This window comes from Trichechus manatus, unplaced genomic scaffold (genome assembly GCF_000243295.1).
Source record: "Trichechus manatus latirostris isolate Lorelei unplaced genomic scaffold, TriManLat1.0 scaffold00023, whole genome shotgun sequence".
NCBI lineage: Eukaryota > Metazoa > Chordata > Mammalia > Sirenia > Trichechidae > Trichechus > Trichechus manatus.
In genome coordinates this window covers 18,939,698-18,960,179 of record NW_004443959.1, presented here as the reverse complement: position 1 = coordinate 18,960,179, position 20,482 = coordinate 18,939,698, and the positions used below count along the sequence as shown (strand labels likewise).

Sequence of the window (20,482 nt, the reverse complement as noted above, 5' to 3'; positions counted from 1 at the left end):
ATGCTGTGGATTATAATTATGTACTCAGCCATTACTATTATGTAAGAACATACTGCCATATCTTTACATGTCATTGATTTAATTCCATGGCTTAGCTCCCCAGAATTGAAATAACCAGATCGAAAGACAGTTTTTAATGCTGTCATGTTGCTTTCATAAAATAATGTAACACTTCACAACAATGTCTGAGGATATCCTTTCCCTGCATCCACACCAGCAATAGGCAGGGTTTTTCGGGTTTTTTTTGTCCTTAAATTTTCTGCCAGGTTGGTAGTTACAAAGTGATATTTCATTAGTATTTTATTTGCAACCTCTGAATGCTAATGAATTTTAATCTTTTCCTTTATTTTTTCACAACTTGCATTTATTCTTCTGTGAATTACCTATTCACATCTTTTGCCCATTTTTCTAGTAAGTTACTTGTCAGTTTTGATTGCTGTTTGTATACTCTAGACAATAACTGTTTGTTTCTAGCTTTCTTTACAAATATTTTCTGTAGTTCCATCAGTACGGTAACTTTCATCGAAAAGCACTGTTTAATTTTTATATAGTCAAGTGTATTTGTGTGTTAACAGCTTCTGGGATCTAGTCTTGGTTAAGAGGTCTCCCTTGCTCCCAAATTGTAAAAGTAATCTCCTAGATAATACTGCAGTATAGATTCCATTCATTTTACATAGTATAAAATGATGGCGTATTTTTATTCTCATCCAGATGGATAGACAGCTGTGCCAGCCTGCCTTCTCCCTATGAATTTAACTAACACTTTGTCATACAATAATTCTGCATATATACTGGGATATAATTCTGGATTCTGTATCTTATTTCACTGATATTTTTACCTATTCTTATAACAATACTGTATTGATTTGATTACAATGCCTTATAGTGTATTCTGGAGGCCTGGTGACGCAGTGGTTAGGAGCTCAGCTGCTAACCAAAAGGTCGGCAGTTCGAATCCACCAGCTGCTCCTTGGAAACCCTATGGGGCAGTTCTATTCTGTCCTCTAGAGTTACTATGAATCGGAATCAACTTGAAGGCAGCGGGTTTGGTTTTTGGTTACATATAGTCTAATGTCTATTAAATCCATAATTTCACCATCATTCTTCCATTCCATAATTTATTAAAGAATAAACAAATAATGGAATTTATTTCTTCACATGAACTTTAAGATTAATTTATCCATTTCAAAATAAAAAGTGCTATTTTGATCTCTAACTGGAATGGCATATAATTTGTATATTAGTTTGGAGAGAATTGACCTTCTTCAGATTTTTTTCTGGCATTTTTAGTGAATTTTTTTCATTAATGAAAAATAAAGTTGTTATTAGTGATTTTCATAAAATTTTAATTTTATAAATTAAATCAATTCATAATTTTGTTCTTATAAATAGTTTTTTTAGTTAAATTTTTAAATGTGATTTTGATAATTTTGTTGCCATTATAAAAGGAATTTTTCCCATTATCATTCTGGGTATTTTGCTAAAGCAAAAAATAATAATTTTTGTACTTTTGCATGGATTGAAGATACTTTTTTCTGATATTTTATTATATTTTGAGAGTTTTTCAGATTTTCTAAGTATTTAACCTATCATTAAGTAATGAGATTATTTTATTATGTTTTTTATCTTATTCTCTCTTCCAAGAGTTTCATTAGTTCTTATCTCATTTTCTAATCTCTGGTCTAACTGAATTATTAAAATTTCTGAAATAATATTTAGTAATGATAGTGAGAGTGTGTTTCATCTAGTTCTGAATTTTAATTGAAATGGTTTCATTGTTTCACTGTTCAAGATAATATTTGCTATTTGCTTCTACACTACAGTGAAGCAACTTCACTCGATTTCTGCTTTCCTTCTGTTTTCCCAGGAATGGTCAATAATAGTGAATTTTATCACTGCATTTGAAGTCTGTACTGATGTGATTTTTTTTTCTGCTATAATCTGTTGAAATCCTGGATTACATAAATCTATTCCCTAATAGTAAACCACTCTGGGAATAAATCCTACCTGGTAATAGTACATTACTCTTGTGATTCATTGCTCTCTCATATTTTTGTTATTTTTTTAAGAAGGGATATTGATCTGTAGTATTCTTTTCTTTGTACTATTATTATCAGAGGCTAATATTAGAGATTTGCCGACTATAAAATGAATTGTGGCACTTTCTATCATTTTAGCTGAAATAGTTTAAATAATATTGGGATTATCTGTCCTTTGAGGATTTGGTAGAACTTAATTGTAAAATACCATCTGTTCCTGGTGCTTTGTTCAACGCTAAGACCTCTAATCGCTTTGCCAATCTCTTGTGTGGTGATTGGTCCATATAAGTTTTCCATTTCTTCTTGGTACAATTTTGGTTACTTCCGCTTTGCCAGGAAATCATCAGTTTGCTCTTCATTTTCAAATATGTTGCCATGAAGATGCATGTAATAATCATTTATAATTATTTCAGTCTGTCTTGTAGCTGACTCCTTTTTTATTCCAAATCTTATTTTGTGCACTTTCTTTTTTCCTTCATCAAGCTTCTGAAGTTTGCGATTTATGTTCTATTTCTAACATTTTTTTTCTTATTTCATTAATTTTAACTTTTATTTTTAATAATTTATCATTCTTGGTTTCTTTTGGTTTATTTCTTTGTTCTTCAACTGAGTTCTTGGGATAAATATTTAGTGACTTTTTTGCTTTTATCATTACCTTCTTTTTTTTTTTTTTAATGAAAGCAATTTAAAGACTAGATTTCCTTCTGAGGAATACCTTTGCTGTTATGCTTAGATTTTCTTAATGAGAGGTTTAATTTCTGATTGATTTCTACAGAGTTTTTAATTTCTTTTTAAATTTGTCTTTGAACGTATTATTATCTAGGGAAATTTTTTATCACCTTTTTATTATTTCCAATTTTATTGTTATTTATATTATTCCATTTAATTTCTGTATGTGCTTACTAACTGGTTCTACCTGATTTGCATAATTCTGAAGGATGTGTACTGACGTTTCCCACTGTAATGGTTCACTTGACTTTTTATTCTTTTTTGCTTCATTTTTATTGACAGAATTTTAAGTTTTTCACTACAATTCCACCAAACTAAAAACAAACCCATTGCTGTGTAGTCGATTCCAACTCATAGCAACCCTATAGGTCAGAACAGAACTGCCCCATAGGGTTTCCAAGGATCAGCTGGTGGATTGGAACTGCCGACCTTTTGGTTAGCAGCCATATCACTTAGCCACTGCGCCACCAGGGCTCCGTAGTTCTACAGTGGCCCTCAATTTGAAAACTTACTGCTCTGGCCTCTAGCCTCCAGCTCCTTAGCCGTCTTCCCTGGGGATCTTTAACAGAAACAGTGTCCTTGATGCATAACAAGTATGATCTGATAATCAACTGGTGAGGCAGAGTGGAGAGTCACTGGAGCCTTCCCCACCATGCCTCAGATTGCACAGATGGACAGCTACTTACCCTGCCTGTAAGTAGTGCTGAGGGCCTCTGCTTTGTTTCTTCTACCTAGTAAAATGTCATCCTGTGGTCTTCACCCACAGGGGCAAACTCGAAAGTGTCTCTACCTCTCTCTTTGACCTAAATTATTTTCCTTGTACCAAATTTGATTCAGTCCATCAGTATACCTACTCTCTTGCCTGTGAAGGACTGCCGAGATAGAAATCTAACTTGGATGAGTTCCCTCTGGCCTTCAGTACCTGTATCCGCCTATGTAGCACTGTAAGATCAATGGCTGAAATAATCCTGTCCTGACACTGTAAATTATGCTCTAAACTGCCAAACCACTTTCCCGACCTACATTCTTAAGCGATACGTCTTCGAAACCCACACCCTGGCCCCTCACTATGGTGACTCATTGGGCTCCCTATGTGAGTACATGGTGATGTATTGCTAGAGTTCACAAACATTTTCACAAGTTTTTGCTCCAGACAGCCACAGCAGAAAACACAGGTACCCATTAAATAAGCCAGTCAGTCTTAGCAAAACTGAAAGAACACTGTGATCACTTACATACAGCTCTTGATAATTTTCTGCTTTATATCGAGTACTGATTGTAATTTATGACTGATTCACTGCCTTCTTCATTCTACAAGACATGGAAGGTGCTCCTACACTATTCCGAGCTCTTTCTCAAGTACTGGTATTAAAAATTAAAAAAAAAAAAATTCCTGCCTTAAAGAGGCCCACAGTCTTGTAAACCAATCAGGCATATAAATGGATATAAACCACAGTATTTAGTCTAGATATTCTACCTCTAACTCGAAAGGGTTTCAAACTCTGTTTGCTGTATCTAAGTTATCCTGGTTCCTTTTTGTTGTATTTCACATTTAGTCTCTCTGAGCCATTTGTAACACCAGTAACACCCAACACGTTCTTCCATCCACACCTGGGTTATTGCGCTCCTTGGCTGCTACATACTCCATTGTTCCAACTGAACGTAGTACAGTGGCCCTGTTCTGGCATTCCAGGCTCTCTGGCCTCTGGTCCCACCCTACTGCTCCAACTTCACATTCTACTTTCCCCAACCTGTAGCCATGCTCTCCTCAGGCCTTCCTCTTTGTTGTTTCATACACTCCTGTGCCTTTGCCTGCACTGATTCTCTTACTTGCAACGCAAGATGCCAAACAAATGACACTGTACAACATAGTGGGAATCTGGAATTTTGAGATGAGGAAGACAGTTTTAGTTCTCAAGAAACTCCCAGTCTAGCTGTGACCAGGATCACAACAGAGGGTTCTGGACAGAGCTGGAGAAGAATGTAGAACATAATTCTAACTCACAAAAAAAAGACCAGATTTCCTGGCCTAAAGGAGACTGGAGAAACCCCAAGAGTATGGGCCCCAGATACCCTTTTAGCTCAGTGGTGAGGTTATCTCCGAGGTTCACCGTTTAGCCTGGGAGTGGACAGCCCCGTAAAACCAAATGAGACTAACGAGGTACAGTAGTCCAGTGACAAGGGCCAGAAGGCAGAAGGGGACAAGGAAGCTGGTGATAGGGAACCCAAGGTTGAGGAAGGATATTGTTGATGTGTTGTGAGATTGTTAACCATTGTCATAAGGCAACATTTGTAGTAACTGTTAAATGAGAAACTATTTTGTTCTGTAAGCCTTCATCTTAAGTGAGAATAGCAGCACAATTGGAAGAGCATAGTCAATGTCACTGAACTGTGCATGTAGAAATTTTTGAAATGGTGTATCTTTGGCTATGTGTATTTTCACCAAAAAAAAAAAGGTTGAGGAGTTAGAGGGTTGACATGTTGTGGGGTTGTTAACCAATGTCATAAAAAAATATGTGTACTACTGTTTCATGAGAAACTATTTGTTCTGTAAGCCTTCACCTGAAGTACAATTAAAAAAAAAAAAAAGAATGGAAAAAAAAAGTACATTGGTCAACAATAAGAAAATAAAACATCCAATAAAAAAAGAAAAGAAAACTCCCAGTCTAAAAGGGGAGAGAAAGACAGTTAAAAAAAAAAAAAAAAAAAAAACTAACTATTTTTCATTTCATTGTGAAAGTGATAAAGAATTGTGTGGAAGGAAGTATGGGCCCATGGATGAGGCAAGTCAACTCTAGAATGAAGAGAAGGGAAAGACTGAAGAATACTTAAAAGACAACCTCAAGTCCTACTTTCACATTTAATTCCAACCAATGTTGATGTCTGACATCAGCTCCCATCAGCACTTACAACTTATTGTCAGTCACGTTCATTTGAATACTTAGTTATGTTCAATGGTACAGTTCTTTACAGATTCCTAGATATCGTTCTACAAGAAAGTCTTTAAGAACTCAGTCCATGGGCATATGTTCTTTCTTAGTGCTTAGCCCATTAGGTTCACTCTCAATAACACAACCTTGTATTTTTGAAGCCCTAGTGGTGCACTGGTTAAGATCTATGGCTGCTAACCAAAACGTAGGCAATTCAAATCCACCAGCCACTCCTTGGAAACCCTATGGAGCAGTTCTACTCTGTCCTATAGGGTTGCTATGAGTTGGAATCGACTCGACAGCAATGGGTTTTTTTACTTTTTAGAGTAAGAGTCCTTCTTTTGGGGTTTGTCCCCTACAATCTTGTGAATTTGGACAAGATATCTAACCCCTCTAAATCTCAGACTCAGAAACTATAGAACAGAGCTGATAATAATGCCCTTTCCATAGTGTTGATGTGAAGATTGTGACAATTGCCCCATGCAGGGTCTGATCCTGTGTACATCTGCAATAAAGAAGAGCTGTTCTATAAACCGTGAAGAGAACTTGCTACAGGCAACTTTCACATTCAGTATCTTACTTGATTTTTTTTCATAAAAAACCTGGAAATGTGGCAAAATATATTGCTGGTTAACGGCAGAATTAGAACCAGAACCCAGGGTTTCCTCACTTCTACTCCAATGGTTTTCTTGCTAAACAGTGATACTCTTAAAAACTATGTAACTATTTGCCCATTATTTTTCTAAATGAAGCATATATCACTGGGCATTTAACAAAAATAAAAGGTAAGCTTGTCCAAGAGTTAGAAAATAAGCTGGAGATGTGGGATTCATAAGCAGATAAGACAGATTCAAAGAAGTAAAATACTTGATTAGTCCAAGAAAATTACAAGGAGGTCAGTGTTTGGAGATGCTAACTCATAGGATGGGGACTCTTTATCCCTCTGGGTTCTGCGTCTCCCACATAGGTGACTCACCTGGGGTGAAGACAAGTTTGGGGTAACGGGAAGGGCTGCCTTGAACCGATTGATTACAGAGAAGAAGACTGAACACAGAGAATTGAGCCGAGTGTTCTAGGGTCATCCCCGGCCTTGAGTTTTAATTGTTTAAAGAACAGGACCAAGAACCCTAAGTGAACTTGATTTTCCTCTTTACCCAGCAGGTCCCCTTCAACAACTCGCTGGCTGCAGGCACCGAGTGTTTGCCCTTTTACCGCTCTTCTGCTGCCTGCGGCACGGGGGACCAAGGCGCTTTCTTTGGAAACCTCTCGGAGTCAAACCCCAGACAACAGATGAACGGGTTGACCTCCTTCCTCGACGCATCCACTGTTTATGGCAGCACGCCCGCCTTGGAGAAGAAGCTAAGGAACTGGACCAGCGAGGAAGGGCTGCTCCGGGTCAACCGACGCTACCGGAATGGCGACCGTGCGTACCTGCCCTTCGCCGCGCCGAGGTCGCCCTCGCCCTGCGCGCAGGAGCCGGGCGCGGAAGGCGCGGACCGGATTGAGTGCTTCCTGGCCGGGGACAGCCGCGCCAGCGAGGCCCTGTCCCTGACGGCGGTGCACACGCTGTGGCTACGCGAGCACAACCGCCTGGCCGTCGCCCTCAAGGCCCTCAACCCGCACTGGAGCGCCGACACCGTCTACCAGGAGGCGCGCAAAATCGTGGGCGCCCTGCATCAGGTGCGCAATCGTGGGTCTCTGCAGCAAGGGTTAACTCTGGCTGGTTGCTGGGAGGCTGGGTCCTGGGTTACCTTTGTTTGAACTTCATGGCTGGGCAGGTGTTATCTTACCAGCATACCAGTAACAACTGCTGCTACCACTCAACAATAATAATAGGTTGAATACATCGAGGTCCCTTCCCTGTGTCGGGAGCCATTCTAAGGACTTTACACGTTTTAACTCATTATTTCTCACAGCAACCCTTTGAAGTGTGTGGGCACTAAGGGTTTTGATATATTACTTATATCTATAAAGTATAGTTACTAATTTTATTCACGGCCCACGGTTGTTAGGAAGAACAAATGAATTATTTTAAATGAATGGTTGCCATTTGTTGTGTGTCTGTTGCATGTCAGGCCTTGTGTTGTTGTTGCTTGTGCCACTGAGTTGTTTTTGGCTCACAGTGATCCCATGTGACCGAGTAAAACTGCCCCATAAGGTTTCGTAAAACTACCCTAACGGGTTTTCTAGAATGGCGCGGTGTTTAAGCGCTGAACCCACCAGCTGCTCCGTGGGAGAAAGCTGTGGCAGTGGCTTCCATCAGGACATGTAGCCTTGGAAATCTTATGGGACAGTTCTACTCTGTGCTTTAGGGTCACTATGAGTGAAATTGACTCCATGGCAGTGGGTTTGGTTTTTTTGGTTTGGGAGTCTTTAGGGAAGAAGATCAGCAGGTCTTTCACAGCCAGCTTTTTGGTTAGCCTGATTGCTTAACCGATTGTCACCAGGGCTCTGTGGGAGGCACTTTGTATTAGTCCTTTAGTTCTCACAATGGCCGCATGGGGAAGGTAAGGAAGGAAGCTATTGAACTGCATGGAGTTCAGGTGTCTTGTCCAATTCTCCACGGGCTTTTCCCCAGCGCAACATGGTCCACCTGCTTACTTCTCACACTTGGTACATTATAGCACAGGTACCCACTAGTGAGAACAGACACCACCAGACCCTACTGGAGTGGGGTCCCAGAAGCCCCACTGTGCCAGGCATTAATGCTTTAGTTGCTGTATTTCAGTATATATACACCAGTGTATATTAGTGGAGTGGATCAGCACTGATTGAATAGGTTTGTGTGGTGTGTTTATGTGTGTATTTGGGCGATAGGCTGACGTTAGAAAAACAGGAAGCTGATACATAAATTAAGAGTCGGAAGAAAGAGTTTATCTGTCTTGGAAGAAGTACAGCCAGAAGGTTCTTTATGAGCAAGAATGGTGAGACTTTGTCTCACTTACTTTGGACATGTTATCAAGAGGGACCAATCCCTGGAGAAGGACATCACACTTGGTAAAATAGAGAGTCAGTGAAAAAGAGGAAGACCCTTAATGAGATGGATTGACACAGAGGCTGCAACAATGAGTTCAAACATAGCAATGATTGTGAGGATGTCGCAGGATCGGGCAGTGTTTCGTTCTGTTGTACACAGGGTCTCTGAGTTGGAACCAACTCAGTGGCACCTAACAAGAACAACAACAGGATCAAGGCTTAAGTTGAACACTGAGGTTTAGTATCTGCAAGTTACTTCATTCAATAGTTATAACCTTGCTTGGTATCTATAAACAAGATTATTAATATTAAAGAAAAAAAAAACTAGCCATATAGGAATTTGTAAAGGAGGAAATTCAAGCAAATTTGGGCCATAGCAGTATGACATGACCAGGAATTTTGTCACCTTTTTAAATAAAAATAACTAATTAACCATGTCACTTTCAAGTAGCTCATCCGGCATCATCTTACTTCCCTAAAGTAAAAGGAATAGAACTCAATCAAAAGATCAGCAATACTAAAATAAGATTTCACATATTCATAATGCCTTCAGAATATTATCTTGGTGAGGTAAATTTCAGGTGATTATTTTCTTTTTGCCAGATTTATCACCACCTGACATATTGTGTGTGTATTTATGTGTGTGTTTGTTGTTGTTATGTTTTGTCTGTGCGTCTCCCTCCTCCCCCCTCTAGAATGTAAGTTCTACGACGACAGATATTTTCCTCTATTTATTTAAACACTGAACCCACCAGCTGCTCCGTGAGAGAAAGCTGTGGCAGTTGCTTCCATCAGAACATGTAGCGTTGGAAACCTTATGGGACAGTTCTACTCTGTGCTATAGGGTCACTATGGATGGAAATTGACTCCATGGCAGTGGGTTTCCTTTTTCCAGCCCTTAGAATATGCCTGGCACAAAGTAGGTGCTTCATAAATATATGTTGAATGAATGAATGAAGTAGAAATCCCAAGAATAATTCCTGGAGTCCTGCCACCGCTGTGTAATTAAGAATCAGAGTTTTGGTTAAACATTCTTTAAATTAATAAGAACTTCAGTCAGCCCAGGGAACACTAAGGAGAGCAGGTGGCTGTCAGATCAGTGATGCCTATATACATGGAAAGAAAACCACGATTATCATGTATCCCCTTTTCTTTCTTCTCAATATATTCTAGTGATTAATTTAGTGGAGTGAATTATTCACAATGGGTCCTTCTACTAGATCTTGTAGTTATAAATTAAAGAAATAGTTTAATTCTGGAATTCTGAGAATCCCAACTGATTGGGAATTGATGACATTTGGATGTCTATTCTTCTAAGTTAAATAACAACAACAACAAAACCGATAGCAAAAGTGTTCTTCGGTGTTCCATTCGCCTTCCTCGGTCTATTTTCTGTGTTTTCTGATCTTTTCTCTTTTTCTTTCATTGTTGTTGTTAGCACTGTTTTCTTCTTGGTTTTACATTTCACTTTTAAATTTCCTTTCCTGCTTTTTAACTCCTCTGGTGCTTTTTATGAATACCTTTGGCATCTGAAAATAGTAAGTTGCGTTTAATGTGTTGATAAAACCACTGCTGAGACTCTGAACTGTGTGTGAAAGATCCAGGACGACCTGGAAAGACTGTCCTTTTTCTCTCCCGGGTTTTATTGACCCACAGTTTGGTAACTTTATGATCTGAATCTCTCTCCTCCTGAAAAACATTAGATAATTTTAAAAAATATCAAGACAAGCTTAAAAAAAAATGTCTCACCTCCCCGGCAAAGCCAGCCAGGAGGCCAGGCTGATACACACAGGGCTAGATCTTTCAGCTCCTGGTCTTCCCTCAAAAAAATCTCGAAGTCCAGAGCCAGGACAAGAAAGTTCATGTCCCTTCTCCTCCATCTGCCTACCCCCATTCTTCCTCTGAATTTACTAAGGCTCAACCCCAACCACCCTCTGCCATGAGAATATCTCCATCCACTGCCCAAAGGATCTTTCCTCTTCTTACTTCTTATACAGAGGACGGATGGAGGTATCATTCCTTAGGCCTAGGACACGCTGCCTTCTACTCCCAATCTTTTGTATGTATTTGCCTTGGGTCTTCTACTGGGCTGATTCCTTGAAGGCAGGCATCATCTCCGTTCTGTATGCCTCACGGTGACTTGCATATAGGAAGGGCTCAGTAAAATATACTCCTGCTGCCTTAAGATCTCAACACAGTTCCCTATTCCACACACCCTGTGCCCTGTGATAAAAGAATTGACCGTCTCACTTTATAACAATCACAGTGTAATTAACCTATAGTGTGTTAGAAAACAAGAACGTAGATTCAGATGCTCATTTTGACAAGATCATCTGTGTCCTATGTGCAGGAAGAAAGTAAGAAATAAAAAAATTCCCAGCACAAGTATGAGGTACAGAGAAGAAAATAAGAGTTATTATAGAGAGTGAGTTTGTAGGTCTGAGGGGTTTAAAGGCTAAGCCTGCTAAAACCACTGGTTTGAATGTTCCATACGCATCTGCTCTATTTTTCCTTAACTAACAGATAAAAGCTATGAGACACTGTTTCTTAGAGAACAGCCTTAATTTTCCCAGATCCCCAGGGACTAACAAAAACTTTAATTAGGACTTCTATGAAGGCAAGGCCTGCCCTCCAGCCTAAGGGACTACTCCCCCTGTGGCATTCCAGTCTGAACGAGACGGATAAACTCCCCAGAGAGGATGCCCTGCTTCCTCAGGGAAGAGGGGGCCTCATTTGCTGAAACGTAGCTACTGATCTTCGCAGCAGCTGCCCAGTCTTTGTCAGATGGTTGCTTTTCCCCAAGAGAGAGAGTGATGAAAAAGGGAGTGCTCTTTACCCGTTGCTGGAAAGACTCGGGTAAGGCCTGTTTCTGCTGTGGGTCCTTTTGGTGTCCCACTCAGGTCCCTTTACTGACAGTAACCCCAGCCCCAAGCGGCTTTGGATGTTGGCTGACAAAATCTTAGAGTTGCTCCCTTCTCCAGAGAACAGCTGTGGAGACCCCCAACCGCCCAGAAAAGACCCCGGCCAATGACTGCCCAAGCCCCCTGTCCTCAGGCCGGAACAATATGGAGCAGCTCACCTCCAGAGCTGTCTGCAGGATGGAAAAATACACCTAGACCCCAGATAACACCACAGTCTTTGTTAGCGTTTTCTCCTGCTCATCCCTGATTCCCTCACTTCTGTTGTCCTGAGAGGGCTCCCCAATAAACAGTTAAGAATCCCTGTCTACAGAAACCAACCCAGGACAGTTTCTGATGTTGACTAACTGGACATTTGCAAAAAAAAAAAAAAGTTAAGTGACTTTTCCTGCATAGAGCAGGGTAGCAATATTGAGAGAGTTGGAAATCAGGATGTTTCAATGGAGGGGAAGAAGCCCTGGAGGCACAACTAAGTGCTCGGCTGCTAACCAAAAGGTTGGTAGTTCGAACCCACACGGCAGCTCTGTGGGAGAAAGACCTGGAAAGACCTGATCTTATAAAGATTCAAAAAAGAACATATGTGGTCTGTTTGATTCCGACTCACCGACTCATGGTGACCCTATAGGACAGAGTAGAACTGCCTCAGAGGGTTTCCAAGGAGTGGCAGCTGGATCCAAACTGCCGACCTCTTGGGTAGCAGCCAGGCTCTTAACCACTGCACCACCAGAGCTCTTTATAAAGATTACAGCCTAGAAAACCCTATGGGGCAGTTCTACTCTGTCACATGGGATCACTGTGCACGTAACAACAACAACAAATTGAGGGGAGGGACATTGAACTGATTCAACTATTTCACATCTATTTATTTACAATGATTGTATCGTCAGGTCTTTCTGTCCTTATCTCTTGCTGGACTATTGCAGTGGCCTCATAAACATTATCCATTCTTCAGTCATCTTCCCCAGATCACTCACTCACACACACACACACACACACACACACGTTTACATCTGTACATTTAAGAATTTCCTTTACTCCAGAGCTTCTCAGAGAATTTACTTATGCGCATTGTACATAGTATGGTATATAGCATTTCCCAAAAATATTTAGCCATAGAATCTTCCTTTCAAAGAAATCTCATTTCTAGCTTCATGCACTGTCATGTCTCATGTAATACACCTCAAGAGGATTAGTCTAAAGACCCCAGCTTCAGTCAAGTGAAAAGGCCTGAACCTGTATTTTAGAGACTTCCCCAGTGATACTGATTGCCAGCACATTTAGAAAGCACTGGCCTCATCAGTGGATGTATTTCAACTCTTCAACAAAACCTTTTATTAACTGGCCTACCTTCCTTTCAATCACTCCACCTTCCTTCCCATCCTAAGTAACTTAAACCCCATCCAACTGCAACAGTTTCTATTCTCTGAGTCTCCCGTGCTCTATCTCACTACTGTGACTGCACAGATGTTGTTCCTTTCCTTGGAAGACCCACCATCCCCTTCATTGGTGCCTCCAAAGCTTAGCTCAATATCACCTTCTCTGGGAAGCCTTCTGTTACTTACACCATACTCAAGGAAGAAAGAAGTTCAGAAAACTTTACTGTATCTCGCATTCATCCCTGGGGAGTGTGAGCTTGAAAACAGAAAGGAGGACAAGCTGGGTCCTTGTTGCCAATAGGCTTATGACCAACAGGGCCTATCACAAAGGGTGGTTGGGAGTCACCCAGGAGCTTCATCTAAATAACCAAAAAAACCAAACTCTTTGCCGTTGAGTTGATTCCGACTCATAGCGACCCTATAGGATAGAGTAGAACTGCCCCCGTAGGGATTTCAAGGAGGGGCTGGTGGATTTAAACTGCCAACATTTTGGTTAGCAGCCTTAGCTCTTAACCAGTACACCATCAGGGTTTCATCTAACTAGCTTCCTGATAAGGGCACGTTGAGCAACAGGGAGATCATAAGCTTGTAGAGAGCAAGGTTTAAACATGGAATTTATTCAAAGCTCCAATTCACATATTTTTTTTGGGATTTGGCATCCAGTTATTATATAGCATCCTGCCATGGAAAGAACTCAGGTTTTAGAGGCACTGGGCCTGAGTGCCAGTGCTGGGTCTACCACTCACTAACCATGTGGATTTGGGCAAGTTAGCCTCTCTGGACCTTGTTAGCTCATCAAGAAGATGAGAGTGATACGAGTTATTGAAGGGTCTTTGTGTTTATAATTAAAATAGATGTAAAGCACATATTAGATACACCATAACTATGATGATATATATTTGATGATGGGGATAATGATGAAAAAGAAAAAAGTGATGAAGAACGAGATGCAGGAAAGTGTACAGAATATAATGCCCCAGTTTTTTCTGTTACTCTGGTTACAAATACAGATTTTGACTGCCACTCATCTCATATATCCATATGACATTTCTTTGAGGCTGCCATGTGCAGTGTTTTATGATTTTTTTCTGTAATTATTATTTTTTTTTCAATTAAATTGAGTAGAGACAAAGACTGTATTTTTGCTGCAAAAAAAATCTCAGTCACAGTTTTTTTTTTTTCTCCAATTATTGTCAATAGAATATTTCTCTCCCCTTGGCAAAAAATGTATCTAAGTAGCATGTCATACCCTGACTTTCTCTCTCGATAGCTTAGGGGAGTGCGTAGATTAGATTTAAAGTTACATTAAGTTACAAGCCTCCAGAAATTGACAGACTCACTCTAAAACCCATTTGTGATATTTTTTTTTAGAGGATTAGAGTCTATTATTCCTTTTAAGAAACCTCAACTGGGTATCTGTTTTAGTTATCTAGTGCTACTATAACAGAAATACCAAAAGTAGATGGCTTTAACCAACAGAAATTTATTCTCTCGCAGTCTAGGGTCTAGAAGTCCAAATTCAGGGTGCCAGCTCCAGGGGAAGGCTTTCTCTCTCGTTGGCTCTAGGGGAAGGTCCTGGTCATCAATCTTCTCTTGGTCTAGGAGCTTCACAGCATACAGACCCCAGGTCCAAAGGATGTGCTCCACTCCTAGCTCTTCTTTTTTGGTAGTAGGTGGTCCCTCTCCTCTCTACTGACTTCTGTCTTTTATATCTCAAAAGAGATTGACTCAAGATACAACATAATCTTGTAGATTGAGTCCTGCCTCATTAACATAACTGCTTCTAATCCTACCTCAATAACATCATAGAGGTAAGGATTTACAACACATAGGATAATTACATCAGATCAGAAAATGGAGGACAACCACACACTACTGGGAATCATGGCCTAGCCAAGTTGACACACATTTTGGGGGGACATAGTTCCCTCCATAACAGTATCTACCATATGCCAGGCACTGTACAAAGTGCACAGATATGAAGAAGAGGGTACAGAGCACAGCCTCCATTCCCATAAGGAGCTCACTGTCTCTAAGGAAGGTTTTGGCATTGAGGTTATTATACTAAGGAGAATAAAAAGTTTATATGTCATAATTTAGGCATAAGAGAAAAAAATAAATTGAAGGTCTTTGATGTCCTAAACACAAAATAGGGTGGTTCAGAACCTTTAAAATGAGCGTGGTTCAGAGCCTTTAAAAGCAGCTTCTCTCCAAGTGGGGAGCAGGAAATATAATTGACTAGAATTCACCTGCACACTCTCTAGCATCCTCAACCCCACTTCGATGTTAAAACTTATTGCTTTATCCTGACATCCAAGCCCTGGCCCTTCTCCAGGCCACTGCCTGTTTGTTGGAGACTATGAGCAGATTGAAGTGAGTCTGGTAGTGCTGGTAGGATGCTACAAATGAGCCCACAAAGCCAAGAAGGACTTGTGGATGTGACCCTGGACACAAACCAAGTAAACACAATAAAAGATATCTATTGGCCACCACTCATCTGTCAGTTTGTCACACTGTGGTGACTTATGTGTGCTCTGATGCTGGAAACTATGCCATCAGTATTTAAATACCAGCAGAACTTCCAGACTAAGACAGACTAGGAAGAAAGGCCTGGTGATCTACTTTAAAACTTAGCCAATGAAAACCCAATGGATTACAACAAAATATTTTCAGCTCTAAGGCTGCTGGAAGATAAGCCCCCTAGGTGGGAAGGCATTCAAAATACACAGCAGCTGCAACAATGAACCTGGGCATACCTAGGATGGTGAAGATGGTACAGAATTGGGCAAAGTTTTGTTTATTGTACATGGGGTCACAATACGTTGGAGTTGACTCAAGCGCAAATAACAACAACAATAGCTTTGGCCAGTGGGAAGAATTCAACCTTGAAAGTCAAAAGGTTGATTATGTGAATGTACAGTACTGACCCCTTGCTCTGAGTCAAGAAAGCAGGCAGACAATGTCACATAAACTGTCAGGCAGTCTAAGTGGATGAGGAGGGCAGGAACAGTCACGGAATCAAAAGATCTGGATGAGAACAGGTAAGATGAAGGTGCATCTTTGGGCATGGAACGTAAAAAAAGAACGAAGGCAAAGGAAGGAAACATCCTCCAACCTCATCCTTAGGAGATGGAGAGAAAGAGGCAGGGAGCTGGTAAGAGCAATAAGTTGATTCAGACAATTCCCAGTTTTGACTTTATTATTTCTATCCAAGCCTCAACAGTTCATAGCAGTCACAGTCACAGTCCTCTACGTGACGGAGATGCGCAAATACCATCCAAAAAAACCAAACTCGTTGCCTTTGAGTCAATTCCAACTCATAGCGACCCTATAGGACAGAGTAGAACTGCTCCATAGAGTTTCCAAGGAGCAGCTAGTGGATTCAAACTGCCAACCATTTGGTTAGCAGCCGTAGCTCTTAACCAGTATGCCACCAAGGCTCAGGGTTTTCAAAAGAATTGCTATGAAAATTTAGAAGAACCACTTGGATAATTCACATCTTTAAAGCTCCATTGGTTAGAACAAATGGTGCTATCACTCCAGCCTTGGAAGCGAGCCGTGGGAGAGTTTCTGATATTTTAACATAATAACTTACAATTGACATTTTGAAACAGATCTTGGAGAATGTGATGAAGAGAGGAAATGCACTTTTCAGAGCTCTGACAAGGTCAAACGCTGAAGATGAAACGGGTATATGAAATGTAATCAGTTAAAAGGGTATTAGTCTGTGAAGTGTAAGTAGCTGACTTTGGGGATTAAAGGAGATATGTCAACCTTTAACAGCAAATGCTTTCAGGCTTTCCTTTGTCACCCTGTGTTTGTCCCAGCCTCTGGGATCACAAGTTAAACTTTAGGTACAGGAAAAAAGGAAGAGTTGTCATTAAGATAGTTTACACTTGAATTTAAAGTTGTCTCATGTCTGTAGGCTGAAATGAGAGGGGCCATTTCCCTTCTATTGCAGTAAGAAGAAACCAAAGAAGAATACTAAAGGGAACCGAAGGAGGCAGGGCCGAGATGGCGGGGTAGTCAGACGCTTCCGGTGGACCCTCTTAAAACGAAGACCAGAATAAACAAGTAAATTGATTATATATGATAATATAGGAGCCCTGAACATCTAAGGTAAAGTTGAGGAACTGGACTGAGTGGCAGGGGGAGGGAGAGACAGTCCAGGAGCAGCGAGGAGGTGCCAGACCTGACCTGGCGAGAGCCTGGGCCCTTCAGGCCTGTTCAGCTCATGGGTGAGCAGTGAGGCAGGCAAGCAGCAGTGCTCGGGAGGCGTATTCCGCACCGGGAGAAACCCAGCAGCAGATATTCTACTCAACCACCCAGAACCACTGAGAAGAAGCCCTCGCTCTGGAGAAAGATAAGTACTTGCATCCAGCCTACCGCATGGATCAAAAACACCACCGTTAGTGAAAAACCTCTCTCCCATTTACCTCCCCACTCCCTGCTCTGCACTGGGTCCCAGACCAGCTTCAGCAATTGCCAAGTCCCCTGGGCTGAAGTAGGATCCACCACATGCCCTGAGCCATTCTCCTGGCCTTGGAGAGCGAACAAATAAACAAACAGAGGGAAAAAATAAACTGCCGGCTCCCCTAAGCCAGGAAACCACAGTAGGCACAGCTCCTTTGCCTAGGCACAGGCATAAGGGATCCATGGACTTTGAGTGCCTTTCCCCCTGCAGAGACTTGTGTGGGCCCATTTCAACAGCCCAGGCCCTCATTACCACAGTACAACAGGGTATATACTGGAATGCTAACTTCTACTGTTTCAGCTGTGAAGTGGCAGGTTCATGACATTTGACACTGCTCTGCTGATTAAGCAGGGTCTTCACCTACCCACATCAGGGGCCTGAGGACTGATGGCTCCAAAAACGCCACCTAGCCATCTGCTATAGGGGCCCAAGAATAAGATGTGCCCCCCAGTCCTTAGAGCCAACAGCATTGGGTGCTCATAGTCTGGCTGCAAAACCCACTCACCTATGCACTCTAGGGAACAGGGACACACCTTCCTCTTGGACACTCAGGGCAGCAGTCAGCCTCCTGCCTTGCTCAGAGTGTGTCCCCCTGCTGCAGCCAGATGCCTGTGCCTACACCAATCACCCATGGCTGTCTAGTACTGTAAATGAGAGCCGACACCACATACTTGGTGGCTATCTACCTGGGCACCTGAGCTGAATCCATACAGGAGAAGTGAGCAGGTGCCTGACCTCACATACCTAGTAACAGATCTAACCACCTGGTGACAGGACATTAGAGGTTCAAAGATGCCAATAATCAAACTAGCTCATATGAGCAGCCCATTTGGGCATATCAAAACAAAACAAGAAGGTAGGACACAGTAAGCAAACATAAAATAAATAAATATAATAACTTATTGATGGCTTGGAGACAACAGTCAATATCAAATCACATAAAGAGGCAATCTATGACGGCTTCAACAAGCTCCCAAAATAAAGAATCTAGAAACTTTCCAGAGGAGGAAAATTTCTTGGAATTACCAGAGACAGAATACAAAAGATTAATATACAGAACTCCTCAAGAAATTAGAAAGCAAATTAAGCAAAATGCAGAACACACAATAGAGGAAATTAAAAAGATTATAGAAAAGCATAATGACAAATTTAACAGCTTGCAAGAATCCATAGAGAGACAGCAATCAGAAATCCAACAATAAAATTTCTGAATTAGACAACTCAATAGAAAGTCATAGGAGCAGAATTGAGGCAATGGAAGTCAGAATTAGTGAGATTGAAGACAAACCAATTGATACCAACTTATCTGAGGAAAAATCAGATAAAAGGATTAAAAAAAAAAGAAGAAACCCAAAGAATTATGTGGGACTCTATCAAGAGGAATAATCTACGAGTGATTGGAATACCAGAACGGGGAGAATTACAGAAAACACAGAGAGAATTGTTGAAGATTTGTTGGCAAAAAACTTCCCTGATATTGTGAAAGATGTGAAGTTATCTATCCAAGATGCTCATCGAACCCTACATAAGGTAGATCCCAAAAGAAAGTCACCAAGACATATTATAATTAAACTTGCCAAAACCAAAGATAAAGAGAGAATTTTAAGAGTGGCTAGGGATAAATGAAAAGTCATCTACAAAGGAGAGTCAATAAGAATAAGCTCAGACTACTCAGCAGAAACCATGCAGGCAAGAAGGCAATGGGATGACATATATAAAGCCTTGAAGGAAAAAAAAATTGCCAGCCAAGAATTATATATCCAGCAAAACTGTCTCTCAAATATGATGGCAAAATTAGGACATTTCCAGATAAACAGAAGTTTAGGGAATATGCAAAAACCAAACCAAAATTACAAGAAATACTAAAGGGAGTCCTCTGGTTAGAAAATCAATAACATCAGATAACAACCCAAGACTAGAACACAGGACAAGGCAACCAGATATCAACCCAGATAGGGAAGTCACAAAAAATAAACCAAAGCTAAAAACTGAAAATAGAGAAACAGATGTCAATATGTAAAAGGTGACAACATTAAAACAAAAAAGAGGGACTTAAAAAAATGTAGATATAAATTTTTTCATATGGAGAGGAAGTCAAGATGATATAAAGAAATAAAAGACTGGTATAAACTTAGAAAATTAGGGGTAAATATTAAGGTAACCACAAAGGAAACTAACAATCCTACAAGTCAAAATAACAAACTAGAAAAATATAAAAACTCAGCAAATACAAAATCAGCAACAATGAAAAAGACGAAAAGAAAATACATAAAGAAAAACAACACAGCACAGAAAATTAAGTGGAACAAAGAAACTGAAAACAGCACACAAAAAAAGACATCAAAATGACAGCAGTAAACTCATACTTATCAATAATTACACTGAATGTAAATGGACTAATTGCACCAATAAAGAGACAGAGAGTGGCAGATTGGATAAAAAAACACGATCCATCTATATGCTGCCTACAAGAGACACACCTTAGACTTAAAGACACAAACAAACTAAAACTCAAAGGATGGAAAAAAATATACCAAGCAAACAACACTCAAAAAAGAGCAGGAGTGGCAATATTAATCTCTGACAAAAAAGGCTTTAAAGTAAAATCTACCACAAAGGATAAGGAAGGACACTATATAATGATTAAAGGGTCAATAGACCAGGAGGACATAAATATAATAAATGTTTACCCACCCAATGACATGGCTCCAAAATACATAAAACAAACTCTAACAGCATTGAAAAGAGAGAGAGACAGCTCCACAATAGTAGTAGGAGACTTCAACACACCATTTTCAGTGAAGGAGAGAACATCCAGAAAGAAGCTCAACAAAGACACGGAAAATCTAAATGTTACAGTCAGCCAACTTGATCACATAGACATATACTGAACACACCACTCAACAGCAGCCAAGTATACTTTCTTTTCCAATGGGCATGGAACATTCTCCAGAATACACCACATATTAGGCCATAAAGCAAGCCTTAACAAAATCCAAAGCATCGAAATATTACAAAGCATCTTTTCTGATCATAAAGC

At 40.5% G+C, this 20,482-nt stretch overlaps 1 protein-coding gene across 5 annotated transcripts in view; it reads left to right on the top strand.

The window, feature by feature from the left end:
• TPO (thyroid peroxidase) overlaps positions 1 to 20,482 on the top strand; it is a 115,093-nt gene that overhangs the window by 48,543 nt on the left and 46,068 nt on the right. For 4 of the 5 annotated variants that reach the window (XM_023728304.1, XM_012554563.2, XM_012554562.2 and 1 more), the window contains one exon: positions 6,860 to 7,378. The exons of the other annotated variant lie outside the window; for it this stretch is intronic. In XM_023728304.1, coding sequence (XP_023584072.1) covers positions 6,860 to 7,378 — 519 coding nt within the window. The remainder of the gene's footprint in view (positions 1 to 6,859; positions 7,379 to 20,482) is intronic. 5 annotated transcript variants of the gene reach the window in all.